The sequence below is a fragment of the Ascaphus truei genome, chromosome 8 (genome assembly GCF_040206685.1).
Source record: "Ascaphus truei isolate aAscTru1 chromosome 8, aAscTru1.hap1, whole genome shotgun sequence".
In the NCBI taxonomy this organism is placed as follows: Eukaryota; Metazoa; Chordata; class Amphibia; order Anura; family Ascaphidae; genus Ascaphus; species Ascaphus truei.
The window spans coordinates 39,800,283-39,826,227 of NC_134490.1; the positions used below are offsets into that span (position 1 = coordinate 39,800,283).

The 25,945-nt window shown below is 44.9% G+C and overlaps 2 protein-coding genes across 4 annotated transcripts in view; both read right to left on the bottom strand.

Annotated features, from left to right (window-relative positions):
- The window catches only part of LINGO3 (leucine rich repeat and Ig domain containing 3), a 29,534-nt gene extending 23,024 nt beyond the window's left edge, over nt 1–6,510 (bottom strand). The window contains exon 1 of one of the 3 annotated variants that reach the window (XM_075611582.1): nt 6,168–6,510. The gene's annotated coding sequence lies outside the window, so the exon portion shown is untranslated. Of the gene's footprint in view, nt 1–5,646; nt 6,148–6,167 lie in introns of those variants that run through there. The other 2 variants (XM_075611581.1, XM_075611583.1) reach the window with 2 other exon arrangements.
- A 13,683-nt stretch (nt 6,511–20,193) lies between these two features.
- Nucleotides 20,194–24,583, bottom strand: LOC142502159 (uncharacterized). Its single transcript, XM_075613034.1, has 7 exons — nt 24,551–24,583; nt 24,335–24,415; nt 23,979–24,207; nt 23,573–23,718; nt 22,715–22,876; nt 21,131–21,358; nt 20,194–20,331 (listed from the first exon to the last, which is right to left on the bottom strand). The coding sequence occupies exons 1-7, from the start codon at nt 24,581–24,583 to the stop codon at nt 20,194–20,196; spliced, it is 1,017 nt and encodes a 338-aa protein (XP_075469149.1).
- Between the last annotated feature and the right edge of the window lie 1,362 nt (nt 24,584–25,945).

Sequence of the window (25,945 nt, forward strand, 5' to 3'; positions counted from 1 at the left end):
ATCTTAAAAAGACTCTTATATCAGATAAGTAAAATCTTAACTGAGATAGTGATATTCCAGTGAAATAAAGGTGAGATACAAGTGCCATATATGCAGAATTCATTTAGTGGTGAAAAATAAGTAAATAAACGATAACCGTTGACTGCAGCTCAGACCCTTTGTGGGTTTTTTTCCTCACCTCTTTTTGCAGTATTTCCGAGTTGTGGGGAGCGTAGGAATATAAGAAAAAATAGAAAAACACACAATACTGTAGTGCAAATATATCTGTGACAATTGGAGGACTCGGTTGGAGAAACCTGCAGGCGATTTACTCACATATTCCCCATTCTGTTAGGCATGTCCTAAGGCCGCTATTGTACTGCGTGCTCGCGTGACCGACCGCGTGACGTCACGCGCGAAACACGCACTGCAGGCGGGAGGCGACAGGGAGGCGTGGCGGAGGCGTGACGGTGACGTCACGTGAGCGGTTTGCCCTCATTTCTCCAATTACACAGATATATTTGCACTATTGTGGGCCTTCCTATTTTTTCTTATATACCTGCGCTCCCCACAACTCGGAAATCTCCGTCACGAAGCATCACATCTTAAAGATAAAAAACACTTTGCAAAGGGATAAAGGAGATCTCTTAAACAAAACAAAAACATTATTAACTGCCCAGCTTCTGTGACGGAGAAAAGCGGGGAGTGGCAGCGGGAAGAAGGCGAGGGGACAGTGACAGTGTTATCACATAGGTTGTTCAGTTAACCCCTTCAGTGCCAGAGGCGCTCTGGCATCAAATAGGGTGGATCTATTTCAGGGAAAGGATTTTGAAAAGCCACCGATCATTAATAGAGAAGGTGCGACATGGCTGACCGCATTCTATTTACGGCAGCCCCGGTATGTGTTCGTAGGCGCCAGTGCACCAGACAGGGTTAAATGGTAACAGTCTTTCTAAGAAACGAGATCTGGCTACATGTGTTTACCTGAAATCTTTGCATGTAATGAATACCGAGACAAGGGCTCGTATAACAGAGACCTAACAACGATGGAGGTAGAGACTCTGGGTAGAGAGAGAGAACATATTGAGTAAGGGAATTTACACTACACTCCTGCCTCCCTATAAAAACTGAGGGGTTCGTTCACTAAAGTCAACCTGGTGCAAAAATGGGGCCAAATGATATGTAAAATATTTTTGTGTGTAAAAATGTCAGTGCTAAAAAGTAATACAAACTTGCATAAAATGCGTGTCCTATGTATGAAGACTTCATACATATGAAGCATCATTTATTGTTTTAAATTATTTTTGATGCAGCGAGTCATGATGAATTCCTGATTGATACAATTGAAATAAAGACCAAATTATGTGTATAGTTTGTTTATAACAAGTGTTAGTAAATGTCAATTATTAGTGTATTATTATTATTATTATTATTAATAATAGCCTGTAACTGTAAAAATACAGTTTGGTAATGATTATAAGGAAACATGCCTGCTGTGTGAATTAAATGTTATTGGTACATGGCAGCTCAATTCATTGCTAACACTACGAACAGACAATTTTGATGCACTTTCTACCTGTTTATTTTGCGGCACAGACATGATTTTTTATAGTACATACCTTTAATATCTGTTCACTTAGCACGGTTTGTTTTTGTGCACCAAAACAATAAATAAAATACCATTTTTTTTACGCTGATGGCGCAGACAGAGTAGATTCAGGTTAGGACATATTAGGTGCACACAAGCGCAATTTTACATTAGATTTATATGCGCCAAAAAGCCATTTGCGACGCTTAGTAGGGAGGACCCAAAATGATTTGCCCAAGCTCACAAGGAACTGCAATTTAAACCAAGTCCACCCATTTCAAAGGCAGGGACACTACCACTGAGATGCTCCTTCAGACTCTGCTGTATCCAAAGCAATGTATTTTTTTTCACCGGCTTTGCTATATAGTGATATGGTTACTGTACTTGTGCTGCAAACTCTCGACACAACACTTCTTATTTTTTTTTTTCAAGTGAGATTTACTATTTAATGCCTGTGGCTTTTATCCCTCTATGGCAGAAGCTGCTTTGTTGGTTGTAGAACGAGGCAGCATTAAAAACAAAAAAAAGGCCCTGTGTGTCAAACCCCTTGATTATTGAGTAATGCGCTCCTGCTACAGGAGGGATAGTGAGAAGGCAAATGAACAATGAAAGAAAAGAGAACAAAAATATACAATCTCGTATTGAATGTCGTGTGAAGAGGATGGTGCACAATTTAGAATGTATTGAGGTTCTTTTGAGGGCAGCTATGGAGATGGTGAGATAGGGACAGGGAGGGAGAGAGAGGGGGAGAGAAAAAGAGAGTGTGATCGACAGATGAAGAACATATGAGAATGAAAAGAGTGAGAGAAAAAAGGAAGGAGAGAGAGGCTGCACTTCTGGTTAATGACTTGTCACCTCTATACTCTGCTACACTCAGGAGTTGGGTTATCATCAACCTATATCATCACCTGAGAGGCTTATGGCCATCTGGTACTGTATGGTTACCCAACTCCTGACTGTCTCACAAAGGCCTTGGTGAGGGATATGGAAGCGTGAATGAAATGTATTCATCTCCGACAAGCATGTAGAGTCGGTCCCCTTACGTGAGCAGCCAGCCTGTAACCAGAGACAATGTAATACATGAATAGATCTGTAACCTTATATCTGCCTGGAGCTGCCCCCGCAGTGCACCCCGGGCACTGCTAATACCACTCTAGCCATGTGGCATGCGAGCGCATGCACACATACACACTGCCTGCTAAAAGTGCTAATAACATTGTATTGATGGTGCGCACACACACACACAGACACACATTGCCTGCTGATAATATTGTATCGATGGCACACACTCGCACACACACCCTGCTAATTATATTGAATGAGTGTGTGTGGGACATAGATACATTGTTTCTATGGCGTGCACACACACACACAGACATACAAGCACATACACATACAGCCTGCTAAACACATTGTATTGATGGCGTACACACACACTGTCTGTTAACAACATCCTATCAATGAATTGTGCCCATGCACATACACACTCACACTGCCTGCTAATAACATTACATCCATGGCGCATACACACACAGCCTGCTAATAACATTGTATCCATGTGACGCATGCACACACACGCACAAACACAGGGACATTGCCTGCTAATAACATCGTATTGATGTGGTGTGCACACACACACGCACTACCTGCTAATAACACTATCCATGGCAGACCAGCCTACATACAAACACACTGACTGCTAATAACATTATATTGAGCGCACGGTGTTTGCACACACTTGTACACCCACACACTGCCTGCTAATAAGATTGTATCTGTGGTGCAGATACACACATTCTGTTGATGAATTGTGTGCACATACACACACTGCCTGCTAATAAGATTGTATCCATGTGGAGCATGCACATACACACACACACATACACACACTTCCTGCTAATAACACTATACCTAGCAAACAGGCATGCACACATAAACACTCACACTGCCAACTAATTACACTATCCATGGCTCCCCCACATGCACACACTTCTAATAACAGTGTATTCATGGCACAAATGTTGCCTGCTATTAACAGTGTATCCATGGGACTCACACACACACATTGCATGCTAAATATTTTTTGTAATTATGGCACACGTGCTCGCACACACATACACACTCACACAACTCACTGTCTGCCAAAAGCATTGTTATTAACAGGTAGTGTGTGTGTGCACCATGGATACAATGTTATTAGCAGACTGTGTGTGTGTGTGTGTGTGTGCGCTCCATTGATACAATATTATTAGCAGGAAGGTTTGTGAGAGTACATGCCATGGATACATTGTTTCCATGGCATGCACACACACTGCCTGCTAATAACATTATATCTATGGCGCATACACACACACACCACACAAACACTGCGTACTAATAACCTTGCATTGATGGCAGGCATAATCAAGATGCCTGCTAATAACAGTGTGTCCATGTCACGCACACACAAACACACACACTGCCTGCCAATAACATTGTATCCATGGAGCACAAACAAACACACACACACACGTGCTAAGAACATTGTATAAATGGCGGGCTGGTGGGCACACACTGCCTGCTAATAACATTGTATCAATGGCACACAAACAGCCTACTAATATCGTTGTATTCATGGCCTGCATGCGCACACACATGTACACACTCTGTCTGCTAATAAAATTGTGTATATGGTGTATATGGTGGTATATATTTGTTAATAACAGTGTATACATTGCACACACACAAATGCTGCCTGCTAATAACACGGTAGGCATGGTACACGCACACACACTTAATACCATTGTATCCATGGTGTGCACACACACACACACTAATAGTGTATCCATCACACAGATACACACACTATCGTCTAATAACACTGTATATATGGTGTACACACACACAGACAAACACACAGTGTCTGCTAATAACATTGTACACAAGGCACACACAACATCTGTTAATAACACTGTATGCATCATAAACACACACACACTGTCTGCGAATAACAGTGTATCCATCACACAGACACACACCCACTGCATGCTTATAATGCGAATACCAGTGTATACACACGCACACACCCATTGCCTGATAATAACACTGTATATACACACGCACCCATTGCCTGCTAATAACAGTGTAACAACACACACACAAACATACTAATAACATTTCCTTAGCAAACATGTAAATATATATATACATATATATATTCAACCACGTGCGCACAGAAATAATTACACACATATAGTAACATACACATACCAAGAAAAACACACATGTGTATTTGTGTATGCACATTGCACATGTATTGTATATACAGCAGGGCCCCGCTTCTCGGCGCTCCGCTTTTCGGTGATCCGCCGATATGGCGGTGCCGAGAAGGGGGTCGCCATGTCATCGCCATCGCCGCCATGTCCAGAACGGGCCCTCCAGGGGTCGCACATGCGCAGATAGGGCCGGCCAGGGGTCGTGCATGTGCGAAATGGAGGGGTTTCATTCTGTCGCGCATGCGCAGAACGGCGCATTGCCGGTCTGCACATGCGCACCTAATGAAAATCGCCGGTTCCACTTTCCGGAGATTTTCACTTTACGGCGGGTCCTCAGAACGGAACCCGACGTATTAGTGGGGCCCTCCTGTACACCATTATACACATGCACAGAACCACATCCCTGGACAAGTACAAATAAAATCAATCACAGGTATTTCACACATGCACATATACAAGTGCACAACTTTACACAGGAGTGATTACACATACATAACATACATACACATGCACAAGCACACACACACATCTCTGAGTACAGCACACACACATGACAATGATCATACCTGTACATCTATGTGTATGTATACACAGCACATACCACACATACATACCTTCACAGACAGTTAAATAGTATATACTGACACAGTTATAGATGCAGTGCAAGACACACTTGTATTAACATATTTGCTGCCATGGGGGCCAACAGTGAAATAAGTCTCCTTCTGCTATTCCAGAGTATCTGCTGTAGGGTAGAGTTAGAATGCTGTATTGAGGGGGCTTAGGGTAACTAACATGCCATCCAAATTAAGCAATTGTACTCACCATCTACACTCTTATGAATATATAGGCTGCTGTATACTATGTCACTGTCACACAGCTCTGTCACTGCACCTCAGTTTCTCTGCTATTCCAGTACCGAACCCGCCATCCATAAACAAAAACACAATCTCAATGTTCCTTAATCCTGCCCTGCGGCACACACTTGTATTCCAGTAATAACCCCCTCGCCCACAGCTCTGTCACTGCACCACCATACTGCCCTGTGGCACACACTTCTATTCCAGTAATAACCCCTCATCCACAGCTCTGTCACTGCACCTCTATTCTGCCCTGTGGCACACACTTCTATTCCAGTAATAACCCCTCATCCACAGCTCTGTCACTGCACCTCCATCCTGCCATGTGGCACACTCTGCTATTCCAGTCCTTGCACCTCTCACACACACAGTTCTGTGGCTACAACACCCCCTACTATTCCAGTGCTGAACCCTCACACACAAGCTCTGTCACTGCACCTCCAACCTATCCAGCACTCACTACTACTATTTCAGCACTCCACTCACACACTCACTGTTGGTGCTTTTCAGGTCTGCTCCTGTCCTTCCTCAGCATCATGTGTGGGGTCTAGGGAAGGCTCAGTCTGTGCCCCAGTCTCTCCGCTCTGTGCCCAGTCTCTCCAGTATCTCCACTCTCTCCTGTCCTCCTAGTCACTCTGCTGTGTTTCCTGACTGCTGATACACAACACTGGGCTGCAGCATGCGTCTCAGTCAGTGACTCCCTCTCTAGCCCTCCCTCTCCCTCATTCCCTTTCTCTCTTTTTTTTCTCACTCTCTATGCTGGTCTCTCTTCCCTCCTTTCCCTCACTCCCTTCTTCCTCTTGTCTTTCTCGACCCCTCTTCCCCTCTCTTTTTCTCTATCCCTATCTTTCTAGTCTTCTCCCTCCTTCTCTATCTATCCTAATCCCCCCATCCTCTCTTTCCCCCTCTCCTTGTCTTTATCTGCCCTCTGATTCTCTTCTTGTCTCTGTTAACCCCTATTTCCTACTCTCTCTCTCTATCCCTTTCTTTCCATTCATATCTCCCTCTTTCCTTCCCTCACTTAGACATTCTCTCTCACTCACTCTCTCACTCTCACTTTCTCTACATCCCTCTCTTCCACTCACTTTCCTTATGTATCTTTCTTACTCCCCCAATCTATTTCTTCTCCTCTCTTTCTTTCCCTCCTTATCCCACACACACAGTATACACTGACAGAAGTCACACTCACAGTTGCAGATAAACACCAATAATAGGATATCTACATGCAGTAAAGACATTCACTGAACATTTCAGCACCAAGGCCAGTTCATTTGGACATTTGCAAGCCGTGTAATGTGTACAGTGAGTGCATATTCATTAAATGTCAATCATGCTGTTTTTGCTACCTTGGCATGGACCTCCCATTGGCACTATCAGAGTTTAATGAATAACATCCACAGAGAGGGAGAAGCAACTAGTGAGTGAGGGATAAAGGAGAGAGAAACATACAGGGAAGCAGAAGGAGCAAGAGAGAAAGGAAGACTGAGACAGAGAGAAAAGAAAAGACAGTGACAGCTCCTAAGCACATAGCTCATTTGAGGGGACCACAAACTGTTGTGAAACCTCAGACCATATCAGATCCTTGGCTTTGTTTCATATTTATAATCCACTGTGTGTATATCAAGCATTTTGTAATTCCCTTATGGTATTAACCTCTACCACCTGTGCTGGGAGGCTGGTCAATGCACCCATTAGCTTTTTAGTGGTACCATCTAGCCAGCCACTCTTCACTTGGAGAACATGACCTCTTGTTTCTCCCTGAAATATGCTTCCGTACACCACAATCTTGACACACTTGATATATTTTAACGTTTCTATCATATCTACCTCTTCTTTTTATCATTCACATTGAAGATGTACTGTACTGTACATGTTAATAATCTTTTATGATGTAGACCATGCACCATTTCAGTAACCCCACATTGTACAGCATCTGATTAATTTGTGTAATTCTGGGAGCTAGGGAAGAGAGGAAAGGCGGTGGGAACACAAAGTAATATATTGGGGAGATTCTGGGTTGATAATAAGACCTCTGCAACCTTCTAAACTGTACTGTATGTATGCTTTCAGCATCAGTGAAATGAGCCCTCTTCTAATGAGCATGGGCTAGTAATTAAGGGCTGACTGCAGAGTCCTGGGCGTCATTAGAGGAACAGATGGTAAAAAGAGCAGGGCTATTTTATACCTGGGGTCATTAACTACCTCATTCAAAACTTTTATGTGCGAGCATGATTTTAACTTTGATGTGGAGGAGGATCCTGTAAATGTCTATGAGGACAAAACATTTCCTGTAAATGAGACCCCATGAAAGTCTATGGAGACATATAATTGTTTATAGAGGGGATCCCAATAATATGTATATGGGGATTAATAATTTCTTGTAGAGATGGATCCCATGAAAGTTTATGGGGACAAATCATTTTTTCTATAGTGGGATCCCATTGAAACAATGGGACCAAGAGTAGTGAGAAACGCAGCAGGTGGGGTATTCTTTGTAGGGTGCTCACTGCACCATTCCCTCTCCTCTCTAGGTCCTTCATGAATCATTTCCCCTGGTAATTAAACTGTACATCAAGTTCATGGCTCAGTCTTCTCCGCTCAGCTTCATTGTCATTTCCTTATGATAATCTATTGCTCTCCATAAACCATCAGTTACAATCTCATTATCCCCTCCTGGAACAGCATGCTCTATAGGGACTCCCATCATTAGAGAGATGGGAGATCCTGCAATGATAGTTATAGTATATACAATTGTCTTTGCTGGATCTGTCCCTCACACTATAGCCTGAATGACATTGGGACAAATGGACCCATTTCCCAATGAGTCTGTCCCTCCCATTGCAGGATGGCACTGGCACCTACAGTATATTCCCCCGAGTTCTTGTTCACAGAGCTTTCTAAACTTCCCCCGTCTCTTCTTAACATCCTGTATACATAGATTTCCAAACCTCACAGATCCCTTCTTCATGTGAAAAGAGCTTTCCAAACCTCACAAGTTTCTACTTCATGCGTTCAGAGCTTCCCAAACATCATAGGTCTCCACTTCCTATGTACAGAGCTTTCACAACATTACAGGTCTCTTCTTCACAGACTTTTCCAAACCTCACAGGTCTCTTTTTTGCATGCACAGAGCTTTCCAAACCTCACAGGTCTCTTTTTGCATGCACAGAGCTTTCCAAACCTCACAGGTCTCTTTTTTTGCATGCACAGAGCTTTCCAAACCTCACAGGTCTCTTCTCCATGTATGTAGAGCCTCACAGGTTTCTTCTTCATCTGCAGACACCGTTGACCTATTAACCACCTATGACAAATCTACACTTCTCCAGGACTAGAAAGATACTTTTTATTTTTAAATATGACAATAAATATTTTGCGGCTTTCTTGGCAGTGAAGAGGTTAATATGATTCAGAACCCCTTCCTCCTGTACCCTCTATCCGAGGGGGTAGGAGTTTGAGTTCTTGCAGACAAGTGACTGCATTGTTATGACAGCGTTAAGGGATTCTGCCGCTCTCTCTTCACGCCAGATTGGGCGACATTGGTTAACCTTCTGGCTGGGCAGAGAGCTGCAGAGACAACCCGGAGGGGCTTGTAGAGTATCGTAGATAGAGCACAGTCCTGCTAGGTGCTGCAGGCGTCCTGAGCAGACAAGGGGGTTTAAAACCACATTTCATGCTATTAAAAATCTCTCCTGATAATGAACATGATGCACTGTATAATGGTATTGAGTATCTCTATACACTGATAATGAACATGCCGCTCTACAAAATGATGCAGAGTGTATATACACTAATAATGAACATGCTGCACAGTGTAATGGTGTTTAGTATCTCTATACTTTGATAATGGACATGCTGCATTCTATAATGTTGAGTATTTCTATATACTGATAAAGAACATGTTACACTTTATAATGATGCTGAGTACCTCTACACACTGATAATGAACATGCTGCACTGTATGATGATGAGTATCTCTATGCACTGATTATGAACGTGCTGTACTCTATAATGATCCAGAGTATCTCTATATACTTACAATGAACATGCTGTTTAATGTTTTAAGCCTGTAATTGAATGCATGACACAGTATAATCAAGAGCATATTCTCTTCACACGCCTCCCATCGCTGTCTGACCCTCATAACAGATACTTATTAAGGATGCTCCACCAGCTGTGTGAGGCTTAGGATCTGTGTGCATGGGTACCAATGAGGCTGGCATTGTTGCTACTCACTCGGTATGTGATCAAACAAGACAGTCAGAGGGCAGGATAAAAGACACATTATGTTATCCCAGCGGTGAAGGGGTTAATATGTGTGCCCCCCACTTCACTCTTTTCCGGCTGAGAAGTGGAGTTGTGAAGAATATCCCAGGAAAACACAGAGAGCAGGGCAATTAACACGCAGCAAATAAATAGCTGTTTTTTTCATATAATGTTGGCGTGATAGTGTGGGGTAGGGAGGGACAGAGGAGGGAGAGGCAGAGAGTGGGAGAGGAGAGGGGTTTGAGGGAGAGGGAAAGCGGAACAAAGAGGGGGAGAGGGGTAGGGTGTGTGTGTGTGTGTGTGTGTGTGTGTGTGTATATATATATTATATTGTACTGTTGTATGTATGTAGGACTTGATATGTATGTGTGTGTGACTGTATGTGTATGTAAGCTATGAACGTGTGTATATGTTTGCGGTGAGCTGATGTGCGCAGGCACGTACTGTATGCGTGTTTGTTTGTGAGCTGATATGTACGTGTGTATGTACAGTATGTCTTCTCTGTAGAAAGGAAGAAGAAAAAGAGGCAGAGATGGAGTGAAAGATAAAAGGAGGTATAAGAGAAAGGAGGAGGGTGGGGAAAAGAGGAGAGAAAGAGATTAACCGAAGGAAGCAGAGGCACAGGTAGAGAGATAAAGGGTAGGAAGAGCAATTGAAATAGGGAGCACAGAAAAGGAAGGCAGAGGTGAGAGGGGAGCAGGGGAGGTTACAGGGCAATACACTGAAGGGTAGGGATATATAGCGGAGGTGGCTACTTTGATTTCTGCATCAGATAAATGGTATTAGAGGAGGAGAGTGTGAGAGATACATACAGAGTAGGACAGAGGAGATTATTCAATGAATAATCATTTATTGAAGTCAAAGGGGCTTTCTGTGCGGCGCTATGGCAGCTGATTGAATAAGCCTCAGTGACAGACAGTGAGACACACACACAGTGAGACAGTGACACACACACACACACACACACACAGTCAGACAGTCAGACAGTGAGACATATACACACACAGTCACACAGTCAGAAAAATACACACACAGTTAGGCCGTGGGCATGGTCAGCGCTTAGCCACTGAGTCGCACTCACGCTTGTCAGTGAGCCCCTGCAGCCGCAATGAGAGCGGCTTTAGCAGGGGCTCGCGCACGCTTCCGCAGGTGTGCGGAGGCGTAGAAGACAATTTTTTTCCGTTTCAGAGCTGAGGGGAGCGGAGGGCCGGTCACGTGAGCGGTTCACCCAATGAGGGTGAACCAGCTCTGTGACGTCACTGGCCCGCCCATAGACACACCCTCGGACGGCGCGCATAGTAAGGCCAGGGAAAGCACCCGCGTTCCCTCAGCCTCCGGGTGCCTCTGCACGGGAGAAATGTCTATGGACTCAGCCTCAGACAGTGAGACACATACACACACAGCCGGACAGTCAGACAGTGAGACACATACACACACAGCCGGACAGTCAGACAGTGAGACACATACACACACAGCCAGATAGTCAGACAGTGAGACACATACACACACAGCCAGATAGTCAGACAGTGAGACACATACACACACAGCCAGACAGTCAGACAGTGAGACACATACACACACAGCCAGACAGCGAGACACATACACACACAGCCAGACAGTCAGACAGTGAGACACATACACACACAGCCGGACAGTCAGACAGTGAGACACATACACACACAGCCAGATAGTCAGACAGTGAGACACATACACACACAGCCAGACAGTCAGACAGTGAGACACATACACACACAGCCAGACAGTCAGACAGTGAGACACATACACACACAGCCAGACAGCGAGACACATACACACACAGCCAGACAGTCAGACAGTGAGACACATATACACACAGCCAGACAGTCAGACAGTGAGACACATACATACACAGACAGTCAGACAGTGAGACACATACACACAGTCAGGCAATCAGACAGTGAGACACATACACACACAGTCAGAAACATATACACACAGTCAGTGAGACACATACACACACAGATAGTCAGACAGTCAGACAGTGAGACACATACACACACACACACACATACAGACAGACAGACACACACACAGCCAGACAGTCAGACACATACACACAGTCAGACACATACAGTAGAGGCAACTCTTATTCGAACAAAAACCAGTGGCAATTCCCCAAAAAACCCAGGAAACACCCAGGTACATTCTGAATACATGCCTTAAACTTTCCTTAAACTAGCCCCAGCATTTCTGCATTGATTAATGGCCTATCAGATTAACAGCGGGGGTCCCTGGCAGTCCCATTCAAACTGAATTGGAATGCCAGGGATCCCTGCTGTGTTAATCCTATGGGTCGTTAGTCAATGCAGAAATGCCTTAAACGTGCCTCAAACTAGCCCAGGACATACCCAGCACATACCCAGCACATACCCAGAATGTAACCCGGCTAGTTTACGGCAAATGTTAGAATAAACGTTGCCTCTACTGTACACACATAGTCAGACAGTGAGAAACATACACATACAGCCAGTGAGACACACACACACACAGACACATACCCACAGAGTCAGACAGTGAGACACATACACAGTCAGACAGTAAGACAGATACACAGTCAGACACATACAGTCAGACACACACATACAGAGTCAGACAGTGAGACACATACACACACAGTCAGGCAATCAGACAGTGAGACACATACACACACAGTGAGACAGTGAGACAGTGAGACACACACACACACACACACACACACACACACACACACACACACACACACCCAGTCAGACACATACACACACAGTCAGACACATACACACACAGTCAGACAGTCGGACACACACAGTCAGACAGTGAGAAACATACACATACAGCCAGTGAGACACATACACACACAGACACATACTCACAGAGTCAGACAGTAAGACACATACACAGTCAGACAGTAAGACAGATACACAGTCAGACACACACATACACAGTCAGGCAGTGAGACACATACACACACAGTCAGGCAGTGAGACACACACACACACACACACACACACACACACACACACACACACACACACACAGTCAGACAGTAAGACAGATACACACAGTGAGACACATACCCACACAGTCAGACACATACTCAGTCAGAGTGAGATATACACACACACACACACACACACACACACACACACACACACACACACACACACACACACACACACACACACACACACACACACACACACACTAAGAGTGAGACAGTGACACACACACAGTGAGAGTCAGACAGTGACACACACATAGTGAGTGAAACACTGATACACAGTGAGAGTGAGACAGTGAGACACACAGTGAGAGTGAGACAGTGAGACACACTGTGAGAGTCAGACAGTGACAGGGAGATGCACACACAGTGAGACACACAGTGAGAGTGAGACAGTGACAGTGACACATACACACACAGCGAGACACATACACACACAGTAAGCGTGAGAGTCAGACACACAGTGAGAGTCACACAGTGAGAGTGAGACAGTGAGACAGTGAGACAGTGAGACACAGACATAGGGAGACAAAGACACACACCTTTTGTAGCAATACAGGCAGTCCTCGGTTATCCGACGCAATGCGTTACTCAACATGGCGTCGGATAGCGAAACGTTGTAAAGCGAAACCCGTTTTCCCATAGGAACACTGTTTAAATGAAACGTTCCGTTCCTGAAGGCATTTTTAATGCAAAAATACACAAAATATTTTACTCAAACAATAAGATTATGCTGCACACACATACATTATGATGTAAAGATTCTATTGATTGAATCCAGAACTGTATAATAAAACTGTTAGACATGTTTAAAGGCATAAATATACCACAAAACCTTCACACAGACTGATCTGGATGATTTCCCTGACTGCAGCCTTCTGATTGACATAATGTTGCAACTTTGCAAAGCGTCGTAAGAGCGTCGGATAAGCCATTTTGGCGTCGTAAATCCGGCCAAAGGGATGCATTGGACAGCGTCGGATAAGCCATTCGTCGTAAAGCGAAGCGTCGTAAAACGAGGACTTACTGTATGTTTAATGTAGGAATGAGTGTGCTCTAGTTTCCACCCATGACTGCAATAAAGTCAGAACATCAGACAACAAAGGCAGGAAAATGCTGAGAGGCACATGGTCGTCAGGGGTGCTTTTGCTGTGCCCTGGGGGTGTGCTGTGTGTCCCCGGTGTTCTTGCAGCACTCAGACACAGCCAAAAGTAGGGGAGTCTGCCCAGGGCCCCCTCAGTTGTATGCAGCCACCTATTTTGCTTAATGATGGAGAGAGAGAGGGAGGGAGATTTAGACACACCTCACCTCTCCCTCTCTGTGGTACAGAACCTTAGCTCTCTCACAGGAAATTAACATATGAATTGCTTTTATCCTGGGCTTCATCTGCATTGTATCAGTGACATTGTGTACTGTATTTATAAAGAGCGTAGGTGCAGCTTCGGCTGCGGCCCCAGTGCCTCCGCTGCACGCGTGCCCGCGAAGCTGGTGGAGCGTGCAGCTGAATTCCCTGGTCTGCAGGGAGCTGCAGGGGGAAAGACAAGGGGGGGGGGCATGACGGGGGCGCAGCCATGACGTCACCCGGCAGGTTCGCCCTCATTGGCAGAACCGCCGGGGGGCTTGGCCTAGCACTCCGCCGCCAGTGGCCATCTCCATTTTCAGGTGTTCCTGAAAAACTCGGCGCGCTGCGGCCCCCCCCTCGCAGCGGGCTCGGCCCCATTGATGGGGCGGCTCTTGTCCCTGCAGCGTCCGCCACAGCGGGCGCTGCAGTAGTCAGCGGGGACCTTGCCTTCCACTACACTGCTACATCATGACGTACAGTGTTGCGGAAAAGTTTGTGAACCACTTAGGATTTTCACATATTTTAAATCTAAAATGTTATTTAAGCAGTAATCCCCGAAGAACAGGGCGAGTTGAAGGCCCGAGGCGAAGCCGAGGAACTTTAACCCAGCCAGGGCATTTTTTTATTTTTAATTTTTCATAAAAAAGATACACTTTTGTAGTAATTGATTTCTTTCAGCATGATTGTCTACATTCTTATGCTTTTACTGCAAGTTTATTAAAAGGAAATTGTACATACAGTACACACAGCCCCCTCCATATATACACACATATATACCCACACAACCACACGCTGCACCCCCCCTCTATATACACAAACACACTCTGCAGTCCCCCTACACACTGCAGCCCTCCCTCCTCTACACACAAAAAACACTGCAGCCCCCCCCTTCTCCACCCTCACAAAACACACACAGCATCACCACCTCTACACCCACAAACACACACCAAAACACACTTTGCAGCCCTCCTCCACCCTCTACACCAACTGACACACACACACACACACACACACATCACACACACACACACACACACACACACACACACACACACACACACACACACACACACACACACACACACACACACACACACACACACACACACACACACACACACACACATTGCAGCCCCCCTCTACACCCACAACACACACTGCAGACACAAACACCAACAACACAGACTGCTGCCCCTCTATATCCTCAACACACACCAGCAGCCCCCTCTACACCCACTGCAGCCCCCTGTAAACCCACGCACTGCAGACACACACACAAAACACTCTGCACACCTCCTCCACCCACAAAACACACACTGAAGACACACACACTGCAGCCCCCCTCTACAACCACAAACACACACAGCAGACACACATCAACAAAACAGACTCTGCTGCCCCCTCTACACCCACAAAACACCACCAACAGAAGACACATACACCAATAAAACACTCTGCTGGCCCCCTATACACCCACAAAACACACACAGCAGACACACACACACCTTGCCCCTCACTCTCCTGTGCGGTGCTCTCTGCAGGCAGGGTGGGGGAGGAGTCAGTGCCTTGCAGCTGCCTCCTGTCCAATCACCTCCCCTGACTATGAGCAAATCTCACTCTTTGTGAATGAGAACTGAAAGCGGATTGGCTGAAAAACTTGGCAGGGTGATAAAAATTCCGGTCCATTACTGATTGGTTAAAATTCTGGGCATTATCCAATCAGACGGCAGGGATTTCAGTAATGCCCGGAATTTAACAGCTTTAGCCTATAATAGACCTTAATCTAAGGCCTAATAATAGATGAAGATAACCTGATCAAACAAATGACACAAAAACATGATACTTTTTCAACATTTATGTATCCACAAATGATCCAACTTTCAATATCCATGTGTGGAAAAGTATGTGAACCTTTAGAGTCAGTACCTCTTGAGCAGCAATGGCTTCAACTAAGCGTTTCCTATAACTGCTGGTCAGTCTCTCACATCAGTTTTGAGGCAATTTGGCCCATTCCTCCTTACAGAACTGCTTCAGCTCAGTGCCATTTGAGGGCTTCCTTGCATGGACAGCTCTCTTCAGGTCCTGCCGCAGCATTTTTTTCCTTTTAAATACTCATTTTTTTAATTAAAGATTTTACCACTTTTCACAGTTACAAGACTGTTTTTACAAACATGAGTAGGGGCAGGTGGTGAAGTGGTGGCAGGATTACAGAAAATACAAGTGGGGAGGGCGGGGGGGGGGGGATCAGTTTGGGGTAGTGCCTATCTGGTCATCAAATACATCTGGTCTATTCCATTAATTTTTTTCTTTGCAGGAATCTCATGAATTGGATTCTCCGACTGTGACATTTAAGGGATTAAGGATTTCTGCCACAACATTTTGATGGGGTTTAGGTCCGGACTTTGATTAGGTCAATCTAAAACGCGGAATTTCTTCTTCTGCAGTCATTCTTATGTAGTTATACTTGTATGTTTAGGATCATTGTCTTGCTGCATGATCCACTTTCACTTCAGCTTCAGCTCACGGACGGATGGCCTGATATTCTCCTCTAGAATCTTCTGATACAATGCAGAATTCATGGTTGTGTCAATGATAGTAAGTCGTCCAGGTCCTGAGGCAGCAAAACAGCCCCCAACAATCACTCCCACCACCATGTTTGACAGTTGGGATGAGGTTACATAGTTACATAATGTTTCTCATGGAGGCCAAAAAGTTCTACTTTTGACTCATCTGTCAAAAGAACATTGTTCCAGAAATCTTGTGGATCATCTATGTGCTCTTTGGTGAACTTCAGACAGGCAGCAATGTTGTTTTTAGAGAGCAGTGGTTTCTTCTTGGCTATCCTTCCATGAACACTATTCTTGTTCAGTCTATTTCTGAAAGTTGTCATGAACACTTACATTAGCCAAGGTGAGAGTGGCCTGCAGATCCTGTGATGTTCCTCTGGGGTTCTTTGTGACTTCCTGGGTGATTTGCCGGTTTGCTCTTTTAGAGATTTTGGTAGAACGACCGCTCCTGCATAGAATGACTGTAGTCTTGAACTTTCTCCATTTGTAGACTGTCTGACAGTGGATTGGTGGAGCCCCAAATCCTTAGAAATGGTTTTGTAACCCTTTTTAGACCGCTGAACATCAATAACGGCTTTTTTGAGGTTCTCAGAGATTTGTTTTAATCGTGACATGACGTGTTTCCACACACCTGTATGGCGAAGACCGAACTCATAGTTTCTGATCTTTATATAGGGTGGGGCCTCTCAAACTCACCCCTGAATATCTGCCTAATTATTTAAACACCTGATTCTAATTATCCCCTTTAATTTAGCTGATAACCAGGCTTTTACTTTTGCACATACCCTGACTCTTAATTACTCATTGTTTGTCTAATTCATACATAATTTTGTTTTAAAAGACATGAATTGGTTAATATAAATCCTATTGGATATATATAAAAAAAAAGGTCATCATGGAAGTTCTGTGGAATTTCCGTAATTATCATTGGGGTACAGAAACTTTTTCTTGCCACTTATATACAGTACAAAATCAGGCAGCGGCAGTGCCAGCCACCTGTTCCCCACTGCTGTTACACCATGACATGTATAAACAGTGACCGCACAGGTATAGCTTGGGCAGCAGCAGTGCCAGCCACCCCCTTGCACACATAGCTTCACCATTAGGCCAGGGCCATGGTCAAAAAGACCCGCGCTGAGGGGAAACATCATCCCTATTGAGCACAGCTTTAGATGGCGCTTCCGCATGCGTGCGGAGGCGTGTGGAATTGCAGCCGACCGCACAATTTAATTTTTCCCGCTGAGGGAAGTGCAGGGCCGGTCACGTGACCGCCAAAAGCCAATGGCAGTCCGTGACGTCGGCGCCGTGATGAGGTGTGCTAGCCCCGTCTCCCGCCCGGCTCACAAGCGCGCTCGCTGACGCTCATGCAGGGACACAAAAAAACTCCTGCTTGAGCAGGAGAGCATGAGCGTCAGCGCTGCCCAGCGTTGTGAATGTCACCATGTCCGAGGCCTTATATGTATACACAGCGGGAAGCAGGAGTGTCATCCTCCCCCTCACATACTCTGCCAAACTTGACATTTACACTATGTCATTTCCTTCTAGCCAAGTTGTGTGACATTCCAGGTGTGAATGTGCCAGGCACCTTTCCCTCTACAAGTGCCAGGCTGTGTGACTGAACTATCCTAGATGTTCCAGGACCCTATCCCTACAGACTTAGGAGCCAGGCTGTGTGTCCCTTCTGTTCTAAAAGTGCCAGGTTGTGTGGCTTTTCTACCCTAGAGGTGGCAGACAGTGTGATCATTCTGTCTTAAAGGTGCCCAGATATTAATCTCTTCTGAGCTAAAGATGCCAGGCTGTGTGATTGTCTTTTCGTCCCTGTAGTGCCAGGCTCTTGTCCTGGGAGGTGCTAGGCTGTATGACTGTTCTGTCCTTATGAATGGATCTGTGCTGCAGACTAGGAGGTAATCGCTTTGCTAATTAAATGGTCCATTGTTTCCTGCCTCCCTAATGTAATGACCGATTTGCAATATTCTGGCATGGGAAATGAATGAAGGTGGAAAAAAACATAGCTGTGTGCAATGAGACGGGGGCAGAGAGAGTTGCATGCCGGTGAGGGGGGGTAAGGGGGATGGCAAAAGAATAGGTATGTGCCTGGAGGAGAAAGAAGGGAGATGATCATGTGCCTGAAGAGAGGAAAAAGAGGGGGGGGGGGGGGGGGGAAGAGAAGGGAGAGTAAGGCGATAGCTGTGCGCTTACTCATTCTTCGTCCCCATTTCCCTTCTAATTACGCTCTCCATGTTTTAAGGAATGCTCTGATCTGACACCTTAAACTGCCATCCCAGTGGTTTTTATTTTTAAAATCCAGGTCATTCTGCAACGCGCCCAAGATGAAGCAGATAAATTAGAAGTTAACTAAATTAGAAGAGGCGCCCATCTCTGAGATATTTAACCCCTCACATTCCTGAGGTCTGCTGGTAAACTGAGTGCCTTCCATTTTGACGCAGATTATCTAGACAACTCCTATTGCTCCATATCGCCTCTGAATAACTCTTCCCGATATTTAAAAGCTACAAATCTGCTACACTTGACGCTGGCGATCAGAGCAGCAAATGAGGACGTGCGCAGGTAATAACTTGCTTCCGCTCAGAACATCCAATAACCGCACTGACAGATTGTGCAGATATGCATGAGAGACCCGCTGTGCTTCCCATTCATTAGGATACCAGGGAAACCTCATTTACAGGGAGGGAGGAAAGACTGAGTGAGAGACAGGAGAGGAAGAACAGAGGCAGAATGAATTTTGATCAGAGGTGAAGAAAGTGATGCTGAGAGATTTATGCAGATAATACAGGTGACGGGAGAGATGGTACATTTAAACATTTCCATCTGTCATTGTACATACTAAATGTATCATACTGTATTTTGTACACAAGACAATAGCAGTGTACCATACACATCCCATCTTCAGTGTACCATACACATCCCATCTTCAATGAAGATCTAGATCAGGGATTGTCAACCTTTTTGGTTAAGGAACCCTACACCTACACTGAAATTCTGCAGAACCCTGATTCTCTCAAATGGCTAAGATCAGATACATTGTAAGGAACTCCAACCCTCTCTAATAGAGTTTGAGATCAGTTATATTGTTATATTCTTTCAAATGACCTGAAAATTGCAAGGAACCCTTTAGGGATGCTGCAGAACCCCAGTTGAAAGACACTGCTCTAGATAGAATATACTGTATACAGCATATTGTGTTGCAAAAAGGGCACAGTTTCCCCCTGCAAAAATTGCTCATATGAAGCGAGTTCCATGTGACACCTTTCAAAGCAGATTACGTTTTTTGCTTAGCTGGATTTTATTTTAATATTTAATTCAAAAGGCCCAAAGCCTGCTGTGCATTCTCACTTTCTCCACGTCAGCAGGCAGCACCGAGCTGTTGTACTTGGAGACAAAGAGACTTGTCGGTGAAGCAGGCTTAACCTGATCTTCCTGGATACGATTCCTTGATGTCTAACAAGTGAAGAGCAAAGAATGCACGATAAAATAAATGAAAGAGAAGAACCCCTTTTATTTAATTTGCCCTGAAGAGCTTACAATCTAAGTCAGGGCATAGTTATGGGGAAAGCCTGTGTGTAGACGCAGAAGCAGATTTGCTTAATGTTACCCATAGGCTCAAGCCATAGGCAGGATCTCACCTCTCCAACCCCTTCACTGCCAAGTAGTGAATTCAAGCATTATGGACAAACAAATAATCTATGGCAGTTGACTAAAGAGATCCTACCGCTTTTTATAGGGGCAATTAAAAAAAAATAAATTAAAAAAAAATTTGGATTCATAAGACAAGGCGCTGGAATGTTTTAGTTAACTTGGTAGAGTATCACTACTACTTCAACACAAGACACTTTAATGAGAGTAGGTGTTCAATGGAAAATTATATTTTATTGATAGAAAAATGTTAATGGATAGGCTTTTGTAGGATGGATACAGCAGTCGCTGCTCAGGGAGCAGGTCAGCCTTGTAAACATGGCGGAGAGCATTCTGGACCACAGAGCCAACACTTCATTAGCTTGATCGAGTTTCCAGGCCCCCCCGAGTTTCATTCTACAGGGAGCAAAATATATAAAAAAAGAAGAAAAAAAAAAAAAAAAAGTGCAGTCCCAGTTTAAGATGCCAATATTTAACCCCTTCAGTGATGGAGACCAGTGGCACATCACTGCATATACATTTTGCAATATATTGCTGGCAGCAAATGGGCAACAGTTCATAAAAAAATAATAATAATTCTTTCCCCCCCATCTTTTAGCAGTACAGTCTCCGCATCCAGCTCCTGACTGCTTAGTTCTAGACAATCCCCACACTCAGACCTTGATCTATCCTGCCTTAGAGATGCCAGCCCCTGTATCCTTGCACCCAAAAGTTGGATTCCCACCCCCTTCTCACCTGCAGTGTTGATGGGCAGCTGCTCAGAGGCTGGTTTCTGCTCATCACCGATTGGCTGGTTATCTTCATGCTCAGGTTCCTCATTGGCCGGACTCTCCTGCAAGAGAATGTAGACAAACTCAAATATGTATTTACAGGCAATTGATCCTATAGGACATAGGGACAAGTCCAGGGTATAAGAGGCTAAATCCTAGTCAATAGCAAAAACAAAAAACTGATGTCACAACATTGTTGTCACCATGAGGAATGCCGTGATGTACTGTTACACTTCAATAGCATTGGGGAGACTTTGCAAAGGCATTTCTTTTTGTCCTTGTTTTAAACTTGCCGTGAAAGCTTCCCAATTAACCCAACTTCCATTTGGGAATAAGGACACTGGGCAATGTTTTCAGCCATGAAGTGAGCCTCTATTAAGAATTGCCATGTACCCTATGGAATTCCCTCTTATAAGACGTTGAAGGGGGAGAATTCCTGAATAGAAAATCACAAACTAACATGCACAATACTGGCGAAACAGTAAATGCCTCATTGTTTGAGGTGTTACATGTCAAAACTTTTTAAAATCAGATTAGGAACTCTTGGCAACGTTTGCTATAGGTCCCCTTTGGTCTTTAACCCAGAAGTTCAATGTCCCTTCTAGCACTGTCCTGGATGAGCAATTCAATGAACACGGACACCTTGTCAGTGACTGTCACACAGTGTTGGGAATGACAAGACTTACCATAGATCCTTTGTCACAGTGCTAGGAATAGTGATTCAATGGGTTATAAGTCACCACCTTACTAGAGGTAACTCCTCTCCCCCCCACCCAACAAAATCAACCTTCCCTTTAGTAAATGGGAAGATGAGACTCCTAGGTCTTTGTCACTTTCCTGAAAGCCCCAATGGCAATTAGCAACATGGGACTGTTCCCCTTGGTACGATGGGATGTGGTGATTGGTCAGAGTTTAGCGCTAGGGATTTATGGCAGGAAAAAGGTTTGGGGAGCGAATAGGTAGAGTTAGGCAAGGTGTTTAGGTATTGGCTGAAGGTGTTGCAAGGTGAAAGAGCAGAATCAAAATCATTGGCTTGAGGGAGTGGGATTGAAGGAGTAGTGTTTAGGCAGGAATTTGGGGCATAAATAGAAGTATGAGGCATGTTAAGCTCACATATGTTTTATGTGGTTTATTTAAAAACCCTAAAACCTGGCGGTTCAGGAATGGTTGATTTGTTATGGGGAGGGCAGAACCAGTTATTTATTTATTAAGTAGTTCTCTGGCTGGGATAATTATGCAATGATTGGATGTATTTATGATGGCTTAATAAAGTGTGCTACGAGCTTACCACCACCGCCTTATAATTGTGTGATATCCATTTAGTAATAATTAAGGAAAACTGATCATACAGTTCCCATGGGAGAAACAACCATAAGTTTCCTCCTTTAGTCAGTTATGGACACCCCGGTCATAGGTACCTTCTGAGTGTCACTGTCACCCTGCAGTGACAGGGACTCCCCCTCTGTGTTCACTGGATATTCCTTGATCATCAGGTTTCCATCTTTCTCCTCCACCTCTATGTCACTCTCCGTCTCATTCCTGGAACGGATTTCTTCACTGTCTGTCTCCGATTTACTGGGCTGGGGACAGGAAACCATGATCACAAGGACAGCGGCAGCAGAGTTGTCCATAACAGAGGGAGATACAGGCATAGGGGACACCTGGTGTGCAGTGACAACTGTGTGTGGGTCAGTGCTGGAATAGGATGACAACTATCTAGGGGATATTTGGAAAAAAAAATGGGGGAGGGGGGGGGTTCTTCATCCTATTGACCAATTGAGGTGAACAGTTAGGACAATTATATATTTTTAACTGAAATATACCCTCTGTGCAGACAATGGCAGATACAGAATGTATGTTTGAGATTGGATAAAGTCCAACACAAAAATATGTTATGCTGTAGGCTAGGCTCTACAGGGAAGGGGAATACACCATTGATCCAGGAAGAGTTCTGATAACCCAGGATACAGAGATAAAGTACTGATTAGGCAATGATCTGATTGATTTGGATACAATTTGTGCAGAATATTGATCCAAGGAGGGATTCAACTGATCAGTATAAAACAGGCAAAGTAATTCCATAGGAAGCAATCTCAATTAGGACAAGACTATAGGCAGAGAATTGATTCAGGAGAATTTGGGAACACTATACACAGATCAAGGAGCGATCAGGATACAATATAGAATATTGATCCGCATAGGTGTTATACAAGAGGTTTCAACTTAATTGCCATTGACGTCTCCATGACACACAGGGAGGAATGGATGCTGCTCACTTCATACGTGGGGTCATCTTCCTGATCCTCATCTGGCAAATCCTCACTCAGGAACGCGACCCAGCTGTGTTGCTCCTCCAGATCGACATCATCCTGCTTCCTCTTACTGCCCTTCCCACATGGCTTCAGAGGGGACTTCCTGACATCTGAGAGGAGAGAAAGCTGGACACCTAGGAAGCGACTGGCTATGTATTCATGCAGGTGTCCAGCCCTAGAGCTGCTAGCCTTTGCACCCAGCCCCAGAGAGGCCAGGCTAGTTAACTAGTTAAAATGGGAGCCCTGGTGTAAGAATATTTGTCCTCCCTCAGGGTTGGTACCAAGCCTAAAAAAAAAAAGTCCTGCAACCTCATTGGGGGGTTACCTTGCACTTTTGCCCCAACCACTGCCAGTTCTACTTCCTCCTTACCATCTGATCCCGTAGCCTGTCCTAGACTCTCCGCAGAGTGGTACCCCAAGGCATACTGTAGCTTGTATGGGACGATAGAAAGAATAAGCCGTGCCAGGCGGCCAATCCTCTTCCTGCCGCACAGATAGCGCCTGCCCAGGGCAGATGGGGAGCTCTGCTCAGCACTACCTATGTTCTCCACACCTCCTGAGAGACCAGCCAGGGCCGCAATCTTCTGTAGCACCTGAAACTGCTCAGATGATGTTAGTGCCAACCCTAGTGGGCCAGGAGGGGCATGACCACACACAACCTGTATTAGAGAATATACATACACCTGCCACACACTGTTGCATACTGTCCCCCCCCTTCCCACTCACCATGTATTTCAGAGGCCAGATGCGAGTGACTCGTAAGAGAAGGGACTTGATGTATCCTGGACTCTTCACAGGATGCTTGTTCTGATAGAGACACAGAAAGATCAGTGCAGTTGTCTGCTTATTGATCTGGGTGGGAGGGGCATTTTATTAAATGCCAAGGCAGAGGTGCACACTTTTTTTTCCCTTCGGCTCCCTGCCGGCTGTCCCCCCACTCACCTTGGCTCTGGCGTCATGACGCCAGGGCAACATCATACGACCGATGTCGCGTTGCCATGGAGACACGTCATCAGAAGCCGTCTGAGCCAAGGTCAGAGAGACTTACAGAGGCCTTCGTCGCTTCCCCGGCATTTAATTTAAATGCCTTTGGGAAGAGCGCAGGGGTTCTGTAACCCCTGTGCCCCCGCAGAGAATCTCATGCCCCCCCCCAGTTTGCGCACTCCTGTGCTAAGGCACCACACCACTTAGCAAATATGGTCCTGCGCTTAAATGCAGGTCACTCAGAGGGCATTACATGGAAACAGTCTGTAGAAGAGTGTGATGCCATAAGAACACTCTAAAAAGGAGATTTTGTTTTTTCCCCAAAAAAACAAAACAAAAAAAAAAAACACAGAGCTCTATCGAGTTCAACCTATGTTAAAGGAATCTTGCCCTAAAAATAAACATTACCCCTAGGTTTGAAGCCGGGAGGCTACAGAGCTGGACTGCTCCCTGAGATACTTCCATGGGAAGGGACTGCCGGTGTCTCAGAACTGTTTAGAAGGTCCCTCGGCACCGTAGGAAGCCACGGCATCCACCCTTCAGAGCTTCCTATTGGCCAGCATGCAAGACCTTTAAACAGACATTTGCTGTGCCCAGCCCCTCTGATGCAAGTATCTCAGGAAGCAGGGGGGTCCCCAGCACTGAACTCAATGCTGTGCAATCCAGGAGACTCCCTGCTTCAAACCCATTCCCCACACCTGAGGAGGTATAGCCAGTTTAAAAATGTAGTCCACTAGGACGAATCCCAGATTTGTATGGATGCAGAAGAAGGCAAACAAAAAACAACAAGTGGCTTTAGTCAATGATGTATAAGGGAAAACAAATTCCTTCCTGACTCCAGTGATGGCAGTCAGACTTCTCCCTGGATCAACACCCATCCCAGGTTTAGCTTATTAAGTATATCCCTGTATACCTTTCTAAAAGAAGGAGGTCCAACCTTTTCTCAAGGTCTTTTGTATCCGCTATTACTTTGCATTCATAGTAAACTGCCTTTACTGGAAAAAAATCCTATCCTGCTTGTAATGGAAGAGGTTTATCCCATTATAGGCATACGAGTTAAGAGGGTGTTCTGGATTTAAAGGGGTCCAGTGTAGTCTATGGGAGCAGCTGTGTGCAATACCGCAACCCAATTAAAAGGCCATGGGGGTAACTGTGTTTAAGAGGATGATGCCAAATTATGATCCTATTAATCTATGGGGGAATTGAAGTGTAGGATTATGACAAGGTGATCCCATAGCATTCAAGAACATTTTATGCTTACATGGGGGGTGGGGGGGGGGGGGCAACTACTATATACAGATTGTATGAGGAAGATTCAGAAAATACCTTTGTGTATACACTACTTTACAAGCA

Bases quoted from the DNA above. Each gene is read 5' to 3' on its own strand.
- LOC142502159 (XM_075613034.1), bottom strand. From the start codon at position 24,583: ATGTTGCCCTGGCGTCATGACGCCAGAGCCAAG. The intron at 23,719-23,978 runs GTAAGGAGGAAG...CTCTCCTCTCAG, and splicing joins ACAGGCTACGGGATCAGATG to ATGTCAGGAAGTCCCCTCTG. The intron at 22,877-23,572 runs GTGAGCAGCATC...TCCTGTCCCCAG, and splicing joins AAGATGACCCCACGTATGAA to CCCAGTAAATCGGAGACAGA.